The sequence below is a fragment of the Megalopta genalis genome, chromosome 17 (assembly GCF_051020955.1).
Source record: "Megalopta genalis isolate 19385.01 chromosome 17, iyMegGena1_principal, whole genome shotgun sequence".
Classification (NCBI taxonomy): Eukaryota; Metazoa; Arthropoda; class Insecta; order Hymenoptera; family Halictidae; genus Megalopta; species Megalopta genalis.
In genome coordinates this window covers 1,585,356-1,610,970 of record NC_135029.1, presented here as the reverse complement: position 1 = coordinate 1,610,970, position 25,615 = coordinate 1,585,356, and the positions used below count along the sequence as shown (strand labels likewise).

Below are 25,615 nucleotides of genomic sequence, written 5' to 3'. Positions count from 1 at the left end.
CCGGAAAGTTCTCGCTTCGTGATTTGTTCAATACTTCGAACGCGGCTCGAGTCCGTCCCGACCATCTGTCAGAGCCTCGTGCTGCGGACTCTCTCTCTCGCACCGTCACCTCTCATTGGCCAGTGTTTTTCGTTAATAACTCGTAAACAAAGCCGCAGATTGCATTTTCGCAAAGGATAAAGTTACTTCAAATGACCTCAGCTACCCCTCATTTTCGGCTGTTAAAATAATTTTGGAACACCCTGTATATATCCTATATGTATGTTTTATACATATATGTATACAGATTTCAAGGGGCTAGACACCGTAGCGATACCGATAAGTAGACGGACGAAGTTACCGACAAAACGATGGGTTTACGCTCCTCCAGATTTCGTCCTTATGAGAATATTTCTTGCTGAGAAATCAGTCATTGGAAAGAAGAAGGTTCAAATCAGCGCGCCGTTCTCACGAATTAAAGAGATTATGCTTCATAGATATTTAGTAATATAAGTGTTAAAAAATTAGGTCAAAAATTTATCCATGGAATCCAAGCATTTTTATGTCATTGGATAAGTTTTCTGGATGAAATCATGACAACGGGGCGCTGCTTCAGACCTTCCCCTTCTGAATGATTTATTTTCCATCGAAAAATGTTTTCATATAAGAACAAAATCTCGGGGAGCAATTCAGCATAGCTTTATAGTATCAGAATTCACGATATCGATAATGTAGAACAAAAAATGTGACAAGAATAGTTAGATTGGTGCGTACAAGGTGGCGCCTAAGAAGGAGGACTGTCGACGTAGAATCGAAGGCAGTTGCAAGCTTGGATTGTGGTTATGTCGGATGGTTATTCGCTCATCGGCAGTATATGTAATGTAATTAATAATGTTTGTATGTATAATTTTCTTATACATGCAAGTAGAGTGATTTCTCTTTGATTGTCGCCGGGTCCGAATTCTAAGCAGTCAGTACTATTGGGTTGGCAACTAAGTAATTGTCGATTTCAGTTATAGATGTCTCTCACTCCCATTTTTATGATATCCGTAAATGTTATATTATAAAATTATTATTATTATTATTATTATTATTATTATTATTATTATTATTATTATTATTATTATTATTATTATGTTATTTTTTATTATCCGTGAATGTTAGCAACTGGACAAATTGAATACCTACCTCGCGCCGTGTTCAAGCATGCTGGAAAAGTATACACAAGTGGTGGGAGAGTAGTAGAAAGGGAACTTTAGAAATAGGAGTAAGCGAGCCTTTAGGTACGGTTCGACCCTTCTTCCTAGAGTACCATATTTTCCCTGTTTATGCATTATGAGCGAAAATTGAAAGATGATCGTTGCCAAGCGTTAAATTGATTTCTGCAATGTTGAGCATACATCGCATGCGACTTCGTTCTGTTGTGTTATATGTCGGGCACCATAATGCCATGTCGGTTGCAGTCATGAACGTGCAATTTTGCAACCGTGATTCGAATGTAATGTTCGGTGTCTGTATCAATGTCAGTAGTGCAATATCTTTACTTGTATGTATGGAACTGGAACTGGTATTAATTAATAGGGTGCGGATTTTGTGCATTTCAGACAGAAACCAGTAAAATCAAAAGATTTTGTACACACCGTTATATTATTTTTAACTTATTGAAATTATTAAGATAGGAATTTAATTTTTAATTAAGTCCTAATGGTTGAATTGAGGTAATATATATACATATATATTTTAATTAAGTCATAATGATTGAATTGAGGTAATATATATGTATATATGTATATATATTACCTCAATTCAACCATTAGGACTTAATTAAAATATATATGTATATATGTATATATATTACCTCAATTCAACCATTAGGACTTAATTAAAAATTAAATTCCTATCTTAATAATTTCAATAAATATATATATATATATATATATATATATATATATATATATATATATATTTATTTTACATAAAAGTCCGCAGTCCAGACACGACTAAAGATCATAGGTTTTTGAAAAACGAGTTCGAACGTTTTAAATAATTCCAGTTTTGGATTAAATCATTTAAATAATTCCAGATGCGAATATCTGATTGATACAATAAGCTATTGAACTACGATAAAACTGTGAACCGTTCATTCCACATCAAGAACGAAGTTGTGTCACTATCGTAACAGATGACAAATATACTTTCATACCTATATTAAGTGATATGAAGAAACAAATCGCAGTATGTATCATGCAAGTATACCATACTTTTTGCGGAAAATGAAATTCCAACTTTTAAAGCAGAAGTATTAATTCTGCATTTGAAAAACTCTGCGTCGAAGTATAAACACTGTTGTAAACTTTAGCCAGAGCGTTTTTTTCTGTCTGAAAAGTTTGCACGAGTCGGGAATGGATTGCGTGGACAACAGTTACCTATAGTCACGATCAATTACAGTTGGCGGCGCGGCGCACAGTTGGGGCGCTTATATGCATAGGCGTTTTTTCGGGACAAAAATCATATCTTCTGAACTAATCAATTTTCGACCAAAATACCTTAATAGTTTGTCAAAGAAAATACAAAAATGCATCGACTTGCACAAGTAAAAATTACATGATTCCATAAAAAAGAATTGTTCTCACCTTTACTTTTTATTGAATAAAAACATTTATGCAAATTTTCATTAATAGAATTTGTTGTTAGTCAAAGTTACTGAGTAACTTTTGTCCGAAAGATTTTTTCATTAATTTTGCCTTAGTGCCTGAAAATTCATAGCGATCGTTTTGCATATATGGGCTATATATTTTGCTAAATAACTCTGAAGACCGCAATTTTTCGCAAAAAGGCTTATATAATATCAAAATATACTATCTGATAAATATGTTGGAATAGAAATCCCAGGATGTTTTGAGCCGTTTTCTTAAAAACCTTATCCGAAGTTTAGGAAAGTAAATCGAACTTAATTATTTAATTTCAGGTCAATTATTATATTGCATGTAAGTATCGTAAAATTTTTATAGATTAATTACAATCACATAACCCCTGGCAATCATTTTCTATGGAGATTACTTCGTAAAATGGCCTTTTGTTCATCAGATACTGTAAACAAGCTACGTTGTGAACTAACGTACTATTTGATCTTCCTAATATTCGTTCGGTGAACTCGCTTGAACTTAATCTCCTGTTCAATTTTTTGATCATTCTCTTTCTAAATATGATTATTTAGACATTTTTATACATCATACACACAGTTTTGAACAGATATGAAGCAATGACTTTTTTTAATTTTGTCCATTCACTGTGCGACGGGACAAGTTTCGGACTGAACAAAAACAAATCGTGACCAGGTTGAGAGCATAAACACCAACAGCTGTATAACCTGCGACGCGACGGTATTGATGATAGCGCAGACAAATGAGAAGGACACATTAATAAAAGATAAAATATCTCGGATCAACTATCAGTAGTATTTGCAAGTAAAAACTTAACCGAACGCTTTCCGTTTGCGTTCTTATAAACAATAAACTCACATGTACAAATTAACATTTTTTCCGATCACACCTTCGTCTTATGGGTTCTCTTCATCCTGTCATCGTTCGTAAGAAGTTCAAATACGCTGCGGAGGTTTTAACAACCTACGACATTTCCGTTTATATTTCTCGAGTTTCACGGTGTATTATTTGATAGAGCAATGTGGTTTCTGTGGTGTGCACCAATTGCTGTGATTTGGGTTTTTTTTCGGGTACAATTAACATCATGCTCATCGTATGGCACATATTAAAATTTGTTGTTCTTTTATTTTGTTTGTTTTATTCTTTTATATTGTTCATCTTTTAACAAAAAAGGTTGAAGTTAATTATGCACGAGAAGTAATGAAAGACGCAGCAATTCAGGCCAGTAGTTCACAACAGGTCACCCCACAGTAACCGGCTCCACAACCCCAGCTCATTATACTTACGTCGCAGAATCCCTGAAGAGAAAGATCGAAAAACTTCGCAGCGGTGAAGCATGTCGGATGAGTGGGACGATGCATGATCATTCTTAAATTCTGCTTTACTTCTTCGGAATAGTTGTACCATGGCATGTAGTACGCCATTAGTTTCACTTTCACGCTCTCAATGAAAAGAAATGTTGCTATTGAAATTCATAACCGTTTAGGGGGATATGCGCTATAATTATGGAGAACAATGGATGCAATCTTCAGATTGCCTTGTTCACTGACAATGAAACTCTGCTTTTAATATAATTACAATATAATTACACAAATTGTACAACATGATGTAAGTTCAAAATTTCTTTAATATTTAATCTGTAGAGAAATGTAATTTTTTTCGATAAAAGTTATTCAATTATTCTTCGCATATTTAAAATATACGGAGAATTTCTGCAGCAATTAATATTGCATTTGTCCGTCATTTTTGTTGTCTATGAAGTCTATCAAGCACCTTCCGGTGCTCTGGAGTTAATCGCAAGAATTAATTTGCACGACAAGACGCAATTATAAAGTGTAAGCATAATGTGAGTAAAGTACCTCCTGTTTGAGACAGTCGCCGATATACGATAATATGTACACATTTAGGAACATCCATGACATCAGAAGGAAATATATCAGCATACTCATCATATTCTTATCTTCCCATTCCTGAAAATATTGTTACGAGTTTATACTTTTAGTGCTCGTTCTTTGTTTCCCTATTTAAACTTTTTCTTTATAGTACCATAATAACTCCATATTCGAGGAAACATATGATAAGAGTACTGCCGACCAGTTCCGTAAAAAACACTGTGTTCAAATTTATCTCGATCTGTTCTGCAAATCTATAATTAAATATTTCTTTAGGTATTTTTATCGATTTAGTACAATAAGATATAATTGATTGTTGATATCACTAATTCTGTTATTCTAAAATTTCTGTAAAGTAAAATGAAAACTTCAGAAATTTTCTAAAGATAGTTTTGCTATGTATCTGAAAACTTCATCATCTGTAAACAAAAACTAAAATTTTTTATGAATCCTTTGAATAAGATGGAGTTTTCAAAAACGTAACTAAGTTACCTTCAAAATGTTTCTCAAGCGTATGTATATGTATAATAATATAAATATTTAATATACGATATCCAATATGGAATACCTTGTACACACTATCGCTAATACTATATAATATTTAATATAAAACATCTAATATGCAATAACGTTCTTACCGAATTGCTTTCAAATGATGCCGAACAACATCCCTCAAACAATCTCCCATTTCATCTCGATCTCGATCGAAGAGCGACGTCAATTGTCTATTGACGACCTTAAATAAGCCACAGCTGTGCAATGTCATACTGGCAATCAGACTGTTGGTCCCACAATTGATGAACAGTATCATGCTACTGACGATTATCTGCGCAGCGAACGTGATCTCGTACATAGGCGGATCCTCGATCACAAAAAAGACATAGTTGCTCGGGTAAGGTAATGGGATCTGCGTGGTATTGTCCGCCTTGACGACCTTCTCCGACAAGAATGGCATGACTATGTCATAGGGGAAAGAGCCGCCGAAACCGAGACACACGTAAATGGTAGTGAAGAATCTGGCGACTTTGGCGGAGCTCTTCATGACCAGTCGATCTTCTTCGGACTCAACGTTCGTGTACTGCAGTTTCATCTCCGTCAGGCAGACTCTGAACTTTTTCTTCTTGAAGATCATCACGCAGAACTTGATGATCCCCAGGAGAGTGAACACCTGTGCGGCGATCACTTTCATGTACCGGGCCAGGTCCTCGGAGTCGTGAAAAGTATAGATCACGTGGGGTATTAGTAAGTAACACATCAAAACAAAGAGCACTCCGACTTGGACAGCCGATACGATATCGCCCAGGGTCGAGTTGCCACCGTGCAAAGGCCAGACGCCGGGTGGCGTCAACAGTAACCTAGAGATCCAGGTAGTGAACACGTAATCCAATTTGTGGTGTTCGTTCTGATAGCCCTTACGGTTTTCAGTTTCGATCATCGTTTCGCCTGCTTTCCTAAAAAGGTTCATCCAACGACTAGATGCAGCGGGCAGGATCGTTCACCGGAAATGCACGTTTGCGCTTGCTCGAGTCGCTCCGCGGAAAAATTATCCGAGGACGCTTCTGTGCAATCTTTAATAGATTGAATGCACTGTAAAGATTGCAGCGATGGTAGCTATGGGACCATACTAATGTGCCGCGGAAATTGCGGTGTTCATCGAACGGATTTGTCCATGAATAAATCGGTAGCCGAAGTTTGAAGTGCGCTTAATGTTTGTTATTTTCTGTAATGCAGCCGAGATCGTCGAGTTCTTTTCATACGATTTTCTATAATAACGGCGAGATGAAAGCGAAACTACTTCGATGGCGCCGTGTGCTGTGCAGCGACACAAAAGTGGTAGCGACATTGTGCACGCTAAGATTGCGGACATTCATTTGGCAAATGTAAAAGTTGGTGAATCTTTTCCGGATTCGAATTGCAGGTGGCTGTGTGAGTCACTGTCGTATCAAACGTAAATACGGCACAATAAAATCAGAAACTCTCCACAGTACACACGCATTTACCTTGAAACAATCTCGCAACTGCATCGGACGGTTTCCATCAGAACGTTGCTTGCTGTTGTGTCATACACGTGTCAACTTGCGAGACAATGCATGAGCATATTCCACGAGTGCACTGTTACGTACGTACTAGCGATTGTTTCTATCGTAAGACTGGAAGTGCTATATAGTTAACAATTTTGTTTATTCAAATAAGGGTTAATTAATATAATTATATATTGCTTATTTATAATAGTACGGGATTGTGTTGGGTGTAGTCAGGTATCTTAGATATTTACTTTCAGTAGCAAATAGCCGGCCAGCAAAAAGAACTTTATATGTAGCTATAAATTATAATTAGACCCGCGCCAGAATCAGAAAATCAGAGTCCTTATTTGGAAAAAATGTTTGACTGACAATGAGAGGAAATCGCGATTTATCAAAAGTATGCAAATATTTGTTTCATGCGTGTGTCTATCTGGATTTGTTTCATATATGTTGTTGTATGAAACAATTATAATATAATTATCAAACCATGAATTCTGATGTTAAAGAAGTAATAAATAAGTTGTTTCGAATGATTTCGACAAGCAGTAGTTGATCTTAACTCATATTGATATATTTTCAGTTATCTACATAAAAAATAGTTCTAATTCAATTTTTATTGGTCCACTTCAAATTGCTTAATAAATCCAGATTCCTCAATAAATCCATCTTATTAAATCCAGATTGCTTAACACATTGCGGACGGGGCTCTGCGCGTTCAACACGCCCTCAAAGACCGCACATTTTCGAACGCTCCAAAAACATGCTTGGCAAGTAACAGGAAGCGGATACGCACATTTCTAATTTGCATTTAGTATTCTTAAATAATACTATATATACATAGTTTATATATCTGTTTATTATATAAGATCTTTTACATTTTAACTATTATTTATTATACAAATTTGAATATTGATTTAGAGTGGCTATAATGACTGATCATTTCTACATGCTTGGAATGATTCATTTGTTTCGCTAAAATTACTTAGGAATGCGGGAGGCCTCGTTACCATGGTTACGTAACAGAAATATTTGCGGCTGGTTGCTTGTTGCCGATTAAATAAAAGAAACATGAAAACGAGATATCTCGTGACCCGTCCGCAACGTTCAATTTGCTAAAAACGAGATATCTCGTGAGCCGTCCGCAATGTGTTAATAAGGAGTAATCAGACATGAAGATTTTCCTTTTTGCTTCATCCGTTCTTTATGCATCCTCATGTGCCTACTTGTGACAATAATTTAAATAACATAGGAAATAACACGTAATTTGAATAATATAAAATGTACAATACAGCAGAATATCCACTTATATGCAATATCAAAGTTTTTCTCCAAACGAGGCAATTTATTAAACATTAGATATCGATACTTCAATATGCGACAACGAATCTGAGAAAACGCTATAATACTCTGCATAGACTGCAGAGTACAATCTAGTTCTTTCCGTCGTACATATTTTCCAAATCCGAAAGATAAAAGAAAGACACTTTGTCGTCACAAGGATGAATCTTCTGAACACGAAATTTTTAATTCTCATTGAATAAAAAACCATCTAAGCAGTTTCAGATGTTTTCTTTTGGATACGTAGTCTTACGGCTTGTTTTCGTAAATTCTGTATTTACCAATTCTTTCATGATCGGTAAATAAACTGAAATGAATTCAAGATACATTGCACACAAACAGATCGTCGTAAATTAAGAGACCGAAAACATAAAAATAGCTCTATCTTACTTTTTCGAAGCTCTATGTTTGAGCATAAGAAAGTGAAACATGTACTGGGGATTTCAAAACGAAACAAACTAAATAAATAAAATATTAAATTAAATAAAACGGCGGCAACTGTACTCTTCGTTGATCTACATGTCAGAGGGACAATGGCACGCTAAAATTAAGCAGCTAAATTAAGGATTATCTTTACCGGACAATTCACGATAAATATCCTTATACATAGTGTGCAATTTCTTTTTTTTGTTTGTTGGAAAAACGAATCATTTCCATATTTTCTTTCAAAGTATAGCTTTACCTATATTATTTCAGCCTACACATGCAACAAAGACATCAACGAATATAGAGACATTATTTCCAAGTAAAATCCTTTTCTCAAACTGTGCCAAATATCTTGAATCTTCCGGAACCATTAGAAAGGCTAGTTTTACTAGACAATGTTTAAAAAAGTGTTTCTTTATCAATGGGATAGATATAGAAATATACTCACACAAATTAACATTGTGATCCCTACGAGCATGTTGAAGTAAACATCTTTAAGATGGGTATTCGTACTTTTATATATGATTGGAAATCTGGTTACGCATATCGTTTATTTTGTTCAATAGAACTACTTGACTTATAAAGTATTGGTAAAGATCCTTAAATTAAATATGTATTGTCAAAGATACGTGATCCTTATAACATTAAGATAAGAAGAGTTATTCTGTTACTTAAAAAAGACGGCAACAGAAGATGTCACTTTCTGAAGTTAGTTGCGCGATAACTAATGTAAAAGACAAAACGAGGAGAGCAGAGGGTCCTGGAGCAGGATGCCTAGTGTGAGCGATTGTGCAACAGAAAGGAAGGAAACGTTCATCAAGTATTTTCGAATATCCAAAGAGCGCGTTTTGTCTTATTTAACAACAGCTTCCAGTAGCAGGATTACAATCATTGTTTCCACAAGTTGAACCCATAAGTGGTGGACCCATGGGTGGTGGACCTATGGGTAGCGGTCCGATTGATATTGGACCGATCGATGGTGAACTTTTATATATGATTGGAAATCTGGTTACGCATATCGTTTATTTTGTTCAATAGAACTACTTGACTTATAAAGTATTGGTAAAGATCCTTAAATTAAATATGTATTGTCAAAGATACGTCATCCTTATAACATTAAGATATGAAGAGTTATTCTATTACTAAAAAAAGACGGCAACAGAAGATGTCACTTTCTAATGTAAGAGACAAAACGTGGAGTTAGGAGCGTTCTGGAGCAAGATGCCTCGTGCGACCGAAAAAAAAGGAAACGTACATCAGTTATTCTCGAGCATCCTCAGGTATCCAAAAAGCTCGTTGTGTTTTATTTAACATTAGTTTCCAGTGGCAGGATTGCAATCATTGTTTTCACAAGTTGGAGCCATGGGTAGTGGACCGATCGGTTGTGGACCGGTCGGTGGTGGACCGATCATTGGTGGACCGATTGGTAGTGAAGCGATCGGCGGTTGTTGCGGTAAGTCCTATAATAAATAACATACATAGTGTAAATGCTCACCAATTGTCCCTGAGCTTATAAACAAAAATGGACAATTTGGGAAGAGGAGATACGATCATTCGACGACAGTCGGTGACTATAACAATCAGCCGCGAGGCTCGAATAATCGTATTTGATCTTCCGAAATTGTCCATTTTTGTTTAAAAGTTGAGAGACAATTGTAGAGAATTTATTTTGCATTACTACTGTACTATTAACTATTAAACTGACGAATACTGAACCCTTCCCTGTAATCATCGCGCATGTATGTATAGTTTAGATATAATCATACATAAATGCTTGGTAGCAAAATTAAAGGTGAAAGAGAAAAAGATTTTACAAAAATTAGAATTAGTACCAATAGTTGTTCAATATGAAATGTCTCCTAACATGGAGAATTTTATAAAGCTCTTGACTGTAATAATAACGACATCTTGTTTACTAACAGGACCTGTATTACCGTGTGAGGTCTAAAAATGTGTTGTAATAAATGTGGCAAGGTTATTTTCTATTTCTTTAACAGAAAATGTTTAAACAGATAATTTTAATAAGAAACTTTTTAATTCAAATAATACGACATTCATTTATGCATTAATGTTATTATTATTATTATTGACATTTTGCTTAAAGCCGGTTGTGCAAGTGAAATTGCTGTTCCATGCTCCACCACACTGACCACGAGTTAATTACTTTTTATTGAAGAAACACGATTTATAAAATACGTTACAGCAGTGCTACAATACAATGATCAGGCAGCCCTGGATTAAATTTAATTTCTGTCTATCAATACTTTTTTTTTCTGTATTTTGTATCAGTGATTCTGTATAATTATTCCTCAGATGTACCATAGCATACAATTTTAATAGAGTAATTAACTTTTAAGGTGTATATTAGTGTAGACTCAAGAGATCTATGCTCGGTCGCACATCGTCAAAGTGTAAAGAATTCAAACACGGGACAGTTTCTGCCAGAAAATATTTAAAATTAAATTTGTCAAAAGCTAAGTACATATGATGAAAACGAAGAGTCTCATTGTCATTCTTTAATTATGAAAATTTAGTACGAATGATAGGTAGAGTTATGATAAAGTACTTGTATGTACTTACTGGAATGCAGGGCCATTGATTCTGATACTGGCATATTGGATATGAAGGCCGACAGTAGCAAGGTTGCCAAGTGGCATAATAACACGGACAATTCTGTTTAGCTAATTGACAGAAAGAGTAATTCCAGAATATTGTACAACGTGCCTAACTTCAAGAATATGAGAACAGAATAATTCATTACTTACCAGTCGTCTGCGTACTGTAGTGATTATGAATGTGGACATGAGCAGTAACATTGACGGTTAATGCTTTATTATCACCGCCTTTAACGTGAGTACAGTTTTGGTTAATGCATATTGTTTCATAGGAGGTTTCAGCGATGTCAATTTTACGATGATTCTGTCGCTTTATGCAATATTTACAATTGTCCGCACAGGAATCATACTCGTACAGTTTTTCCTTTATACAAGATCCTATACATGGCTCCATGCAACTATGATCTTAACAAGACATAGATTTCAATGTTCGCATTATGTTATGCCTTATGCCTACTTATTCTAGAAACTATAAAATAAATTTCAATTGTAATCTAGGAGGATAATAATTGAATACAGACACTGTAAGAGAAACAGCAGTATATACGGGGAGTTCCAAAAATGTTGTAAGCTATTGAATGGAGCGATTCTTGAGGTGACTTGAAATAGTTTTTCACATCGCGAAAATGTCATCCGTGGCTTGACTCTTACATTATGTACAGGGTATCCTAAAAATGTCCCGTAATCCGGAAATGGAAGGTACCTGAGGTAATTTGAAGTAACTTTCTCCTTAGCGTAAATGCAATTCGCGGCTTTGTTTACCAGTTATGAACGAAGAACAGTGACCAATGAGAGGCGAGCTGGACAGCTGTAAGGTGGTTCTGCGAGAGGGTGGAAGGGGGTTTCGTTCGCGGGGCGTGACGGAAGGAGAGGAGGCTACGCTCAGGCTTCGAGTTGCATTCGAAGTAAATGAATAAATCATAGAGCGTGAACTTTCCGAATTTCTTTTATTATCCTGCAGTGATAATTTTAATAAAAACGCTGTTTATCCTTATTTTAGAATGTCCGAAGAATATTTAGTAATTTTTCGGACCCGAAATAATAAGTAATTTTATTGTGACAGCCGATTTAATTTTCTAGTATACACGACACCTCACGTGTCTTATATGAAATTTGTATACGATGTGTACTGTGAAAATTAACAATAAGTAACTCCGTCGAAGTACGTAAATAATACTTAAATTTAATTAATCCCGTGTTTGAACAGAATTCAATGAATAATTTACAAAGATATTTTATTGATAAATAATTCGTTTATTTGAGAAATATGAGAAATATTATTAATAAGAAACTCACCCTTTTAGTTATTAACCCGAGAAAGATAACCTACGTCGCAGAGGCGCCTGCGAAATAAACAACTGACTGCACCGTTTTTCATAGAGGTCTAGTGATTTAAGTTTAAAATTACTTAAAATATAAAAAAAATATAATATAAATGCATTTTATTTTTACAATAATGCCAAACCTTTAAAATGACTAGATTAACTTAAATAAATATCCATTGTTAGTATAAAATTGACGCCTTAGAAAAGCATGCGCCTCTGAAGCGTATGGTTATCTTTTACGTACGTTGTCATATGGTTATCTTTCTAGGGTTAATCCACTTCACGATCGGAAATATGTGTCAGGAGAATAGTGCATTGACCTCGTACAATGCATGGTGAACTACACAGCTAATCTGTATACGACGGTGACGAATAGAAGGATATCTCTGGGCAAGTTATTCTAACGTTCACGTTCACTGCGCTATCACTAAACACTGATCACTTATTCGATAATAATTAAGGATGGACTCTCCTGGGTTAACATGTGTGGTTCTGGAAAGTGCCGATTCTTCTATCAGACGGGTTTTGCAACGTTTTACTGAATCCTTTGCAGCATCCTTGGATTAAACGTGTTGCTGTTGTTCGTACCGTACAAGAATAACTACGAATATTGTATTACTCTTGCGACATCCTTTCTAACCAGACAACGATATAACAATAACGAAAAAACGATAACAACAGTAACGAAGGAAAATAACAACAACGAAACAATAATCTACAGTTATATTAGTTATATTAGTTATTTATAGTTATAAAATCTATAGTTATATTAGTCGACGAATTTCCGAACTTGTAAATAGAGGGAAATTCCCTATCCTTCAAACCGAAGGGAGAATTATCTCGAAGAAGACAACTCAGGAAAATCGTTGCCTATGAGGTCTTGCAAGCGACCAGGCCTAGCAGCGGCCCTTGAGCCCGGCCACACCACGTCACACACTCGGAAAGGCTAGAATTTTCGCGTTCGAAAATTCCTTCATTTTCATGTTGCGGGTGCGCTACAAAATATTATCGGCCATCGTCCTAGTCTTCTGCAGATTGTCCCGAGCATTAACATGGAAAGAACGTAAATCTCCTTATACGATGCGAACAACAGCAACACGTTTACTCCAAGGATGCTGCAAAGGGTTCAGGAGAACGTTATAAACTTCGAACGCGTCTCATAAAAAAATCGGCACTCTTCGGAGACGCGTATACTAAGCCAGGAAAATTCCCTAAAATAACCCTAATCATTATGGAATAAGTGATCAGTGTAAAGTGATAGTTCAGTGAAAGTGAACGTTAGAATATAACCTGCTCGGAGATATTATTTTATTTGTCACCGTGTCGTCTACAGATCAACTGTGCAATTCATCATACATTGTACGAGGTCAATGCACTAGTCTTCTGACACATATTTCCAATCATGAAGTGACTTTACAACTACAGGAGCGAATTTCTTACTAATAATATTTTTGACATTTCTCAAACACAAACGAATCCATTACGTTCTTTAACATGTTCCGTGCCACGTGTACCATCGATGGTACACGCTTGCATGTTTACTTAGTGAACTGAACAAATTGTTTACAAGAAATTTAGAACCGAAGAATCAATTTCCACCGCAAGAATGGGCGTTGATAAGTTTTTGTTACGTTGTTATGTGTACGAGAATTAATAATTGCACGTAATACATCAAGTTTTAGTGAAATATCAAAGTGTGAAGATTCGAGTAAAAAAGCTCGGCACGGAACGTGTTAACGAAGTTATTTATCAATAAAATAACTTTGCGAATTATTCTGTTCGGCATTATTTAAATTATATCCGGAATTATTTAAATTAAGGTATCATTTGCCTAGTCCGACGGGGTTACTTATTGTCAATCTTCACTGTACACACCGTATAAAAATATCGTATGGCACACAGAAGGTGTCATGCATATCAGAAAAAGGAAAATGGTTTTCACGGTTAAACTATTTATTATGCCGGGTTCGAAAAATTATTAAATATTCTTCAGACATTCTCAAATAAGGATAAGCAGCGTTTTTATTAAAATTATCACTGCAGGATAATAAAAGAAATTCGGAAAGTTCACGCTCTATGATTTATTCATTTACTTCGAATGCAACTCGAAGCCTGTGACTTGTTTAATGTGACGCGTCTACCGCGTGAATATTATAATTCTGAATTACAATCGAGAGGTAGAGCTTCTATCTGATTGTAGTTCAGAGTTACAATCATCATTTGGTAGACGTGCCACGATGCTGTGCGGGACACCCGGCGCATACGTTACCTACTCCATTCCCGGCGTAAATTAGTTCCCTTAGAATACTGCGCACCAACAATACTCATCCTAATTAAGCAAAAAGTGATTTTAAATCACTCTAGGAACCATCCCTTTCAAGTGCTTACAATATTTTTGAGAACACCCTATACATTTTTTTATTGTAGAAGAAGAATGTATATTTTAGTTCGTACAAAAAGACACTGGTCAATTTTTCATTATGAGCTCAACCGTGGAGAAATTCAGAAGTTTAACATCACACAGCGAAGAGTGTAGTAATATTGTCACGCGGAAATGCAACACTTTTGGTATGAAAATATTAAATCTTCCGAAATACATAGTACATTCGATATTATAATCGCATACTTACCTTACAAATAATTCTTAATTTAATATACAGCAATAATAATACAAAATCCATGGGTTAATTAAGAGGTACTTCGTATATAATAATTGTTGCTGTCAAAAGTAATAAATTTCAGAAGCCATGTGTATTGTTTTATCGACAATCTCATAAGTTCAAATAATAATTATTGATAGAGAAAGGAAAAAGACTAGAATATTTACGCTAATGTCGTAGTAACACGTTTCATATATAATTTCCACCACAAATTCCACTAACTAAAATATGCCGATATTGATATCATACGGTAGAATCAAGCAGTCGCGTGCATTTCATTCTAATTCTTCAAACTATGCTATTGGAACTTCCATCTTCTCTTGTTTTTATTTCCATCTCAAATTAATATATTCAAAGTTATTTAAAATGTAGGTATTTAAACAGTATATTTTCGTAGATATGTTGTGTCATACCTATCTCATGCGAGTGATGATGTCTCTTCTGTCTTATTAAGCATCCTGTGTACGTTTCGGAATTCGAATGCATGCAATCCAGAAGAATTTTTATTATATTGGATGCAGTTTCTTCGTCGGGTACTTCGATCGGGTTGGAGATAACGAAGTTGATAAATATTCCGAAACTGCTGAAAATCACAACGAAAAGCAACGTTCGCGGATCCATCGTGGAACGTTTAACGAAACAGTAGACCCATTGTCACGCGAAAGCCTTTTTATGCCGATTCCGTGCACCGACGTATGTAAAAATCGGTAACACAAGTATTGTCTGAGTTCTATCTCGTGATAACAAAGCCATTGTACTCTAGACAAATAATTCAAAATCCAAACAAGCTAAATCAAACTCCTAACAATCAACTGCGAGGAGAAGTTCAAACAGTGGGTATTCTAGTTCGAATCATTGAAAAATCAGATATTTTTTACATTTTACTGAAGTGTATGTAGTTTTAAAAATTCTTAAAATTAACAAAGTTATAGTGAGAATGAATACAACGTTTTAAACGTGTCTTTTTCGAAATTATGTTTTTCAAAAGTGTGCTCTTGATATCTCAAAAACTACTTAACAAATTGCCTTCAAATTTTCGCTGCAGATTCTCTATATGTATTTTTATGCCTATAAATCGTATTAGAACCGTCCCAAAATTCTAATAGGAAACATCGATAATTTAATTTCAAAACGTCGAAATTTGTTAAATTTTCGATACTGTTTTTTGTTATAGCAGCTACTGTAGCTAAACTCGTCACAATTAAGAATGTTACACATTTTTTCATTTTGAATAATCAAAATGGTCACAATCATGGATACCATATGTGACAATGTTTTTCAAGCGCACTATGTTTCTAAGCAGCCAATACCACAAATTTCAACATTTTTAAACCAAAACAATTTGTAAATATGCTGGAAACTTGGATAAATGAACACTGTAAATTTGACTGCAAAAGGTGTTATAATTTCTACACAGAAAAATTACAATGAATATTAAAGAGATGTCAATATATTTCGTTAAAACAAATGCAGGTGACAGTCCAAACATAATCAGAATTCATGCGTGCATTATGTACTACCAAGTATCATGTGATTAAGTGATCTAAGTGAAACTAGTCATTTGTAATTGCAAATTTCATTTTTATTTTATTGTAGATAAGTTAATTGAACCCACGAATGCAAGAATGGTCTGAGGGCACTCAAGCCCTTCTTCCATAAAATGTATAAATCGATTTTTGCATTGACGTGCGATGTTCACGAATAAAGTAGATCGTCATATTTTATACCGCTGCGTCTGATAAATACAAGTCTTTGGTAACAGACGATCTGGTTGGTATCTTCTGGTATCTTTTTGTGTTATAATTATAATCTTTTTGCATTATAAAAACATGGGCTTTTATCAGAAGAAACGATAAAGCAAAGGGAAAGCGCGTTACGATACAGAAATACTACCTTATTAAATACTCAACTTGCGACAATATTCTTACTAGTTCATCCTTTATATATTTTTCCTCCTATATTTTTCCTTTTTTATGGTCTCTTACAGGTTACACGAGACTTCCGCTTCTTACAATTATTGCTTAAAATTAATGCTACCTCTTAAACCTATCGCTTCAAAATCAACGCTTAAAAACTAACGCTTACGACTAACCCTGCGTATCTCTTATTCGCTTTTTCTTTCGCTCTATCTCTCCTTCCTTTTTGTCCATTCCATGTCTCTTTATACTTCTATTTCGCGGGTTTTACTGCATCTTCCCATATTCTGCATAAACATTTAAGCCTAGTAATCGCCTGTCCTTTGCATTTATTCCCCCTTCTTCTTTCTCTATATCCTTTCTTTCCCTCTCTGCTCCGTCCGCTTTCTGTCTTTCTCTCTTTTCTCACTCTTCTCTCATTCCTTTTCTTCTGCACTCATCATTTACTTTCTTCCTCCTCACCCCCTCCTGTCCCTCTTGCAGCTCTTCGTTCCATTCCACTAAGTCTTTCCTCCTCTAAACATTTAATCCACCACTCCCTACTTCATCCCCTGCTAGAATTTTCTTAACCATTTCGTATAAGCACCTTTCCTCTTCTTTCCATTCCCTACAGTTCCCTAGTATATGTTCCCACCCTTCTATTTCTACCCCTAAATTTCCTATTCTCTTATGTTTCCCAGTACCTTCTTTCTTTCCTTTCGTTTCCTAATCTGAACCTTGTAATTCTTTTCCATATTTTCTCATTCTATCTCTTATAATATCTTCTTCTTCCCGCTTAGATATTTTCATTCCTCTTCTCGATCTTGCTTCTATCTCATTCAGACAATCTCTTGCTATTTCGCTTCCTCAACCTTCTCTTAACCTTTCCTCAAACTTTCAGGCCCTTCTTGCGTTTCTTTTCCACATTTTCTCTCTTTTCTTCCAATTCTTCCCAGTGTCGCCATACTCTTCTCTTCGCTTCGTTCTGAAAATATCTTTTTTATTCCATACCCCACACACTTCTCGTGGCACCTATTGCATTCGTTGTTCTCCCCTCTATTTGCGCTTCTTGCCTATCATTTCTTTCAAACCGATACCTTAAATATTTCATTTCTTCCACTTCCTCTACTTTTCCCCTTCCCCACTTCCATTTCCTTTTCTCTTCTCTTCTCCTACCAAATTTCATAACCTTAGTCTATTCCCTATTTACTTTTAATCCCTCTTTTTCTACATATTTTCTGAATTCCTCGATCATGAACATCATTCCTGCCTCTTCCTTCTCCTTCCTCTCCTTCCTTCCTCTGTACCTTATCCTTTCTTCCACATTATCACTGCCTATTTCCTTCTTTTCCATCTCTATTCTGAATTCTTTCCTCTTCTCCTCATTCCAATGTCTTCTTTTTCTCCTCTTCCTCCCTTCTCCTTCCCTTTCCTTCCTTCCCCTTCCCTTTGTCAACGTTATTATTGTTGGCAAATGGTCCGAATCTACTCTTTCCTGCATTTCCATTCTTTCTATACCTTCCCTTTTCTCTATGACAGTCTTTCCTCTTTGTCCTATAAATGTGAAATCACCATCTTTGTGTCCATTTATACTCCAGATCCATTTCCCTCACCTCTTCCAATAACATCTTCCCTACTTGATTTATTATCTTGTCTTTCGACCGTCTTTTTCTATCCTCTTCTTCTTCACCTTTTCCCCCTATTTTCTCTCCTCTCTCCCCTGTTATCACAATCAAATCCTCTACCCCCCCCCCCCAATTATTGATCCCTCCTTCATCCCCTTATTACTCCACTCGTTTATTTCTTTCATTTTTTTCATGACCTAATTTATTTACACTTCTATTATCCTCCATCTCTTATCTCTTATCCTAATTCTTCTTGTTATTATCCCTTCTATCCCCTTCCTGTCATCCTCTATTCCGTCCACTAAATCCTTCTTTATTTCCTATTTCCTCTATCATTCCCCCTTTGGCTCTTCCTTTTTTCTTCTCCCTTTTTGCACACTGTTTCCTCCATTCTACCCTATTCTATCCTTTGTCTTCTAACCATGTCTCTATTAAAATAATTACATCACCTCCTTCCAGCCCTTTCCAAAATTCCACGTCCTTATTGATTACTCCAGCTATATTCCAGTATCCAATTTTAACTTTCTCTGTTCTTGCCGTTGTCTCGTTCCTATCTCTTTTATCCTCTATCCTTGCCCTTATTCCATCCTCTCCGCGTTTTCTTTTCGCTCTTCTTCTTTTAGTTCCTTACCCTTCCTATTCCTTAGAACCTCCTTTTTTTCATCCCATACCCATCTTTCCCCTCCCATCCATATTTTCATATACCCTTCCACCACTTTCTTTCCTTTCCTTCTTTCCTGCTCTACTATTTGTCTTATTCTCCATTTTATTTTTCTTTCCTCCCACGTCATGTCGTCCTCTATTCTTTCTTTCCTTCCTACCAATATCTTTTTCCTTTCCATCACATCTCTTTTCTGCTGCATTGTTTTTATCTTCACTATGCACCATTCCCCTCCTCCTTCTTCCCTTTCTCCCTTTCTTATCTCTTCTATAACTGCATTACTTCCAATCTCTTTCAATATCTGCTCTGCTTCTTCCCTTCCATTCCCTCCTTCTTTTATCTTAATACCCTTAATAATTATATTTTTTTTCCTTTCGCTTCTGCTTTTCTTCTCCCACTTGATTTCCATTTCTCTTAATCTTCTGCATAAGTCTCCTTCCTCTGCTATTCTATTCCCTTCTTTATCTTTGTTCACTTCTAACTTTTTCACTGTTTTCTCTACACATACTAACTTCTTTTCCCTCCTAGTTATTTCTTTTATCTGCTTTTTCATCCTTTTCTTTTCTTGGGCCATCTTTTCTGTCTCGTTCTTTATCTCCCCTCTTAGTTTCCACACTTCCTCCATTATTTCTTTCCTCTTCCTTTCGAAATCTCTCTTACTTTCTTCCAGACTATCCATCAGATCTCTTATTTCTTCCTTTAGAGCTACCTTCACTTCCTCCCTAAGAATCGCCATCACCTCTTTCCTTATCATTTCCTTAATTGCTACTTCCCACTCATTTTTTCCTCTTCCTTCTTTTCTTTTTCTTAATTCTATTCCTTTTTCTTCGGTTGAAGTTCTCTCCAACATCTGACATTTTTTAAATATTTCCTCCTCTTTCTCCCCTTGATCCACCTCTTTTCCCTCCCTTCTCTCTTCTTCTGTTTTCGTTTTCAGCCAATCCCCTATTTTTCGTACTTCGTCGATCCCCGACAAACTCTTAACTCTTCTCCTTCCTCCACCATTCTTGTCTGTCAGTCTGCCCACCTTTTTCCTCTCTTCTTTCTCTTTATCTCTCTCTCTTTCTTTTTTACTTTCCATCCTTTATGCTCTTCCGTTTCTACTTTACCGACCTCACTACCTTATCCCTCCTACTGCCTTATCTTCCCGCTAGATGGCTCTCCTCCTTCTATCTTGTGCTTTATTTCTTTGCCACGTTTCTCGCCTACTGTACCTAACCTCACTTTCCTCTTCTCTCACTTTCTCCCTTACTCCGTACTCCCTTTTTTCTTTCTCCTTCCTTTTCTCCTTCTTCACTCCCCTTCTTCTTCCACTTTCTACTTTCCTTTCACCGGTCTATTCACCCATTTGCATTTCCAATTCTGAGGGCAGATATAAATCACTTCTCTCCACCAAAATTCTCGGAAACGGAAGTCCACGGTGTGGATTCTAATCGCACCAAAGTAAATCATAAAATCGACGTTAGAAGTTGCTGTGATTTTTTGAATGAAGAAGAAGTAAATTGGTTCAAAGAGCAATTTAAAAACAATTTATCCCGAGGCATGCAATCTGTAGACTTTGTTTCCGTTTTGAACGAACCAAGTGATATTGATATTGATAAATTGAAACAGATGATCGGTACTATTTCATTTTTATGTAACGAAATTATAATGTTTCTAATATTAAATATGTATATATCCTCAAATATTACAAAAAAATAATAAACAACAAGGAATAATGTTAATAAATATCATTTTTTACCACATTTTTGTATTTTATGCAAAAAGGGCCTGAGGAGGGCCTGAGGAGGGCCTGAGATAATCAATCATTGCATAGAACACATTTATTACGTAATTCATATTATACTAATGAAATGAAAAGAAGGAAAATTGAAGTTATAAATATCTTAATGCGATGAATGGGGTAATAGAATGAAAATAGGAATGCGAAAGTGAGAATGTGCGTATGAATCAAATATGTGGATAAAATAGTTTCGTAGAAACAGTATAATGTAAACTGGGCTGATCAATCGATGTAAAATTTATATACAAATGTATCGATGACTGGAGAAGGAGTTGTTCTGCTGTTAGGTTCTAGTTGATATGGAGGGGGCGTAAACGGAAAAATGTCTGGCGAGACATCAATCTAGCATGCCTGATGCGAATCAAAGTCCAATTCTTAGCTGGATAATGCTTAGTAATACGATAATCACGTAATCACGATAATCTCGTAAATGTTTTCGCAAAGTACAGTGTATTACTAAACTCCTCCTACTATACGACACGTTGTGCCGGATGAATAATAAATAATAAACAATTAAATGATAATTGATAAATAACAATTGAAATTGTATTCATAAGTAAGAAATAAGTTTTATTATTTTAAATAATTTATTTTGATCTATATAAATAATAAATAATTATTTTTATCTTTCACTTAAACTTCGAAATAACAAATAATTTTGTATTTAAATAATCACTTAAATGGTGTACAACTCGGGATACCCGGATAATAAAAGTTCTAGTATAAACACGAAGCAAGGGTAGGCAAAAAGATGAATAAGTATACGGAAAAAAATATAAAAATCTATCTCACTTCAAGAACTGTAATTGAATTAACACAACTCTGTGCGGTTGAGTTTGGTGCTCAAATTTTCAATAGGTTCTCCGTGACAGTTCACTTCTGTGGTTGAATTTGTGATATAATACATCTTGCGATGCAATTCCTTACTAATACTTGTTCACACTTTCGCGCCTGGAACATTGTCCTGCGCCATTTTAATTTCTTTATTTGAATACAAGCAATGTCGTTCTACGTCTAGAAAATATTTTTCTATATACGCTTTCGCAATGTTTAATTTATTAAAACCCTGAACAAGAAATAACTATAAGCATCATACTAAGATGTAATATTTCTTCCATTCACATACCTACAAATACCAAAACCTTCCCGTACTCAACTTCAGGTTTTTAGAAACTATATGGCGTATTTCGCTAAATGTTTTACATGGTTATCGTCTGTCATTTGAACAATTGTACAGAACAATTGTACATATCACTGATTCAGAAAATAGTCCAAAATTATACAACACTTACTGACTCTACAACTTAATTATCACTCATTATCACTCGGCGGACGCTGGGCAAAGATTGATTCCTCCTTCAAGAATTCTTCTTCATTCAATATTGACTTGAATTTGAAAATAGCAATACTTAATAACAAAATGGTATTGCTAGTAACAGCAATACATAACACTCTGATCGTCATCATCGCATATACATGACTTGGCGAAAATTTGAATGATAAAAACCGGTTCAGCGGCACAAAAATGTTATCACAATTATTAACAAAATATATCCTATTTATATCATTACATTTATATCATACAGTATTAAAAAAGTATATCATAATTACACTATTAACGCTTTGACTGCAGCGTCACCCATATGTGGGTGACAGAATTATGTGAAGTTTAATTTAAAAAAATTAATTTTTAATTAATTAAGATTCACGAAAAATGAAAATGTTGGAAAGGCAATTGATGTCACATAACTTTTTATTTTGCAATTTAAATTTAATTGAATGAAATACTTTAATTTTATGAAATTTTTGAGCTTGTCGACGCGATCGTCAAAATGTTAATAATTGAAACCGTGTATACTTTCTTACTTCTGGCTTTTGGCTATTTTCTACGGATACTTGTATATCGACAACGAAATAGGGTGAAAGCAGTGATTATTTCTACATCGCATCATATAATGTTTCAGTGTTTTAGTGTATCAAAGTGCGCAGTTTCTCTTGTAGATAAGTCAACTTAGTAAAAAATACATCACCAAACCACAAATAAGTAGTTATTTACATTTACGTGAAGCAGCGATAAAAATGAATTCGCTTTACTCGACATCACAGCTAAGAATTGGACTTTGGTTCACATCAGGCATGCTAAACTGATGTCCCGCCGGACATTTTTCCGTGTTTGTTATTATGTACGTTGAACGCCCCTTCCATATCAACTAGAACCTAACGATCGCAGCAAAACAACTCCCCCTTCTCCAATCATCGCTACATTTGTACATACGTTTTATACCGATCGGTCAGCCCAGTTTACATTATACTGTTTCTACGAAACTATCTTATCCACATATTTGATTCGTACGCGCATTCTCACTTTCGCATTCCTATTTTCATTCTACTGTATTATTACCCCATTCATCGCACTCTTTTCTATTCTCTTAATCTTTAGTTTCAATAGATTCGACACTCTTTGATATTCTATAGTAAACGCTTCTTTTCTCTTTTCCTTCTTTATCTTCTCATCCACTCACCATATCTTCAATCCTGACCCTCCTCTCTATTTCCTCGAAATGGCAGACTTAGACGTATATTATGTATCTAATTTTATAATAATCTATATAAAAAGAAAATACCTGAATCAGTTTATAACCCTATGCAATAAAATTTAAGTACTTTTTAATTGTCTTCTGTTTCAAATACTTAGTCTTTTATTTAATCTTATTAGCCCATTCTCACTTTCGCATTCCTATTTTTATTCTACTGTATTATTACCCCATTCATCGCACTCTTTTCTATTCTCTTAATCTTTAGTTTCAATAGATTCGACACTCTTTGATATTCTATAGTAAACGCTTCTTTTCTCTTTTCCTTCTTTATCTTCTCATCCACTCACCATATCTTCAATCCTGACCCTCCTCTCTATTTCCTCGAAATGGCAGACTTAGACGTATATTATGTATCTAATTTTATAATAATCTATATAAAAAGAAAATACCTGAATCAGTTTATAACCCTATGCAATAAAATTTAAGTACTTTTTAATTGTCTTCTGTTTCAAATACTTAGTCTTTTATTTAATCTTATTAGCACATTCTCACTTTCGCATTCCTATTTTCATTCTACTGTATTATTACCCCATTCATCGCACTCTTTTCTATTCTCTTAATCTTTAGTTTCAATAGATTCGACACTCTTTGATATTCTATAGTAAACGCTTCTTTTCTCTTTTCCTTCTTTATCTTCTCATCCACTCACCATATCTTCAATCCTGACCCTCCTCTCTATTTCCTCGAAATGGCAGACTTAGACGTATATTATGTATCTAATTTTATAATAATCTATATAAAAAGAAAATACCTGAATCAGTTTATAACCCTATGCAATAAAATTTAAGTACTTTTTAATTGTTTTCTGTTTCAAATACTTAGACTTTTATTTAAAGTGCTTCCAGTTGTTAGAGTTTGTTGTTACAGTTGCTAAACTACTTTCCAGTTGTTAGAGTTTAGAGTCTAGGTTATTTCTGAAACTGTGGAAGCCGTAGTGGTAAGATAATTAACTTATCTAAAATAGAATAAAAATTAAATTTACGATCACAAATGACTAGTATCCCACTTTTCCATAGCTAAATCTGTTGTTCCGCAAAGCTTAATTGCATTTTTAACGACTGCTCATCGATGACTTTTCAATTTGAACTCCTAATCACATAAAACTTGTGTAGAATATTGTAACGTACGTAGAATTTTCCGACGTGATTTTTCTTACTCCTTCCTAAAGGCGTACGCCAGGTTGGCGCCAGCCGGCGGGCTTCGCTCTGTATATGAGCCGTTTATTTTGAAAGTGGCATAAGTCACTTTTTCAAAAAAATCGAGTTAATGGTAACGCTAATTACAATTGAACGGTATCTTTTCATTTTAAAAAAATTTGCAATCAATAAGTTGAGAACTATTGAGATTTGTTCGAGAGAAGGTTTGCTAATTAACGGTATAACAAACATGTTTATTTTGAAAGTGGCCTAAGTCGCTGTACTCGGGAAATTAATTGCGGGGCTTAGTGTAAAAGAAGTAGAAACGTGTGATAAGTGTGTGTGAAGTATTGTTTTGAATTATTTTCAGTATTTTGAAAAAAGTTGTGATCACACTGGACTTATTTTTATAAGTGCGAAAGAATAGTGCAGTTTTGTAAATTATATTATAGTGATAATAATAATATAATATATAATAATAAAAAATCGTCCTGCTTCTTCAGCCAAATACAAAGACATGATGGACTTGCTTAATTATATACCCCCAATATACCACAGTTATTTTAAAAATGTGAAACAAAACACGATTTCCGAGGACTTAATCACTCCTATTGATGACGAAAATTAAATTCAACTGATGTATGTTCATATAAATTACTTATACTTATGTTTCAAAATGTACTAATTATTTTTGTATTTTATGAATATTAAAGTAAAAAATACTTAAATCAAACCTTTATATTAAATATGTTCATGGTATAAATTATTATTATATATGTAATTTATTCAACAATTTTAGTAAATCACTGTCCTTTCAAAACATCGCTTCAGTAAAATACGTCGAACAAAATTAATACATGTCAGTCATTTTTCTAAACTATTTATTTTGAAAGTGCCTTAAGTCCCTTTACCGTAATGAAAAGTGGTGATTTTTTGATGTCTATACGAAACTATTTATACTGAGAAAAATATCAGCATCCTGAGATAACAAATACA

At 34.8% G+C, this 25,615-nt stretch overlaps 4 protein-coding genes across 10 annotated transcripts in view; 1 reads left to right on the top strand and 3 right to left on the bottom strand.

Moving 5' to 3' along the window:
• Nucleotides 1-3,418: 3,418 nt before the first annotated feature.
• Nucleotides 3,419-5,675, bottom strand: LOC117222808 (odorant receptor 82a-like). Of its 2 annotated transcripts, XM_033474738.2 has the most exons (5): nucleotides 5,173-5,675; nucleotides 4,689-4,788; nucleotides 4,502-4,612; nucleotides 3,929-4,084; nucleotides 3,419-3,605 (listed from the first exon to the last, which is right to left on the bottom strand). In XM_033474738.2, exons 1-5 carry the CDS (start codon nucleotides 5,664-5,666, stop codon nucleotides 3,552-3,554), a joined length of 915 nt encoding a protein of 304 aa, XP_033330629.2. In that variant the 5' UTR covers nucleotides 5,667-5,675; the 3' UTR covers nucleotides 3,419-3,551. The 2 variants fall into 2 exon arrangements, with proteins under 2 accessions (XP_033330629.2, XP_076383375.1); XM_076527260.1 differs by lacking the exons at nucleotides 3,419-3,605; nucleotides 3,929-4,084 and adding an exon at nucleotides 4,189-4,426.
• LOC117222869 (uncharacterized) overlaps nucleotides 5,675-25,615 on the top strand; it is a 61,421-nt gene continuing 41,480 nt past the window's right edge. For 2 of the 6 annotated variants that reach the window (XM_033474862.2, XM_076527255.1), the window contains exon 1: nucleotides 6,180-6,653. The gene's annotated coding sequence lies outside the window, so the exon portion shown is untranslated. Of the gene's footprint in view, nucleotides 6,654-25,615 lie in introns of all 6 variants that reach the window. The other 4 variants (XM_076527259.1, XM_076527256.1, XM_076527254.1 and 1 more) reach the window with 4 other exon arrangements.
• On the bottom strand, nucleotides 8,855-15,625 carry LOC117222872 (uncharacterized). Its single transcript, XM_033474869.2, has 4 exons — nucleotides 15,336-15,625; nucleotides 11,088-11,342; nucleotides 10,903-11,003; nucleotides 8,855-9,782 (listed from the first exon to the last, which is right to left on the bottom strand). The coding sequence occupies exons 1-4, from the start codon at nucleotides 15,541-15,543 to the stop codon at nucleotides 9,636-9,638; spliced, it is 711 nt and encodes a 236-aa protein (XP_033330760.2). The 5' UTR covers nucleotides 15,544-15,625; the 3' UTR covers nucleotides 8,855-9,635.
• On the bottom strand, nucleotides 16,355-20,792 carry LOC117222807 (uncharacterized). Its single transcript, XM_076527050.1, has one exon. It carries the CDS (start codon nucleotides 20,182-20,184, stop codon nucleotides 19,021-19,023), a length of 1,164 nt encoding a protein of 387 aa, XP_076383165.1. The 5' UTR covers nucleotides 20,185-20,792; the 3' UTR covers nucleotides 16,355-19,020.

What these genes read in the sequence shown, in the direction of transcription:
- LOC117222808 (XM_033474738.2), bottom strand. Translation starts at nt 5,666, where the DNA reads ATGATCTTCAAGAAGAAAAAGTTCAGAGTCTGCCTGACGGAGATGAAA. An exon ending in TCGAATATGGAGTTATTATG is followed by an intron (nt 4,613 to 4,688) that starts GTACTATAAAGA and finishes CAATATTTTCAG; the next exon opens with GAATGGGAAGATAAGAATAT. An exon ending in CTCTTCAGGGATTCTGCGAC is followed by an intron (nt 3,606 to 3,928) that starts GTAAGTATAATG and finishes GAAATGTCGTAG; the next exon opens with GTTGTTAAAACCTCCGCAGC.
- LOC117222807 (XM_076527050.1), bottom strand. Translation starts at nt 20,184, where the DNA reads ATGGAAAGTAAAAAAGAAAGAGAGAGAGATAAAGAGAAAGAAGAGAGG.
- LOC117222872 (XM_033474869.2), bottom strand. Translation starts at nt 15,543, where the DNA reads ATGGATCCGCGAACGTTGCTTTTCGTTGTGATTTTCAGCAGTTTCGGA. An exon ending in TCATCACTCGCATGAGATAG is followed by an intron (nt 11,343 to 15,335) that starts GTATGACACAAC and finishes TGTCTTGTTAAG; the next exon opens with ATCATAGTTGCATGGAGCCA. An exon ending in ATCAATGGCCCTGCATTCCA is followed by an intron (nt 9,783 to 10,902) that starts GTAAGTACATAC and finishes TATTTATTATAG; the next exon opens with GACTTACCGCAACAACCGCC.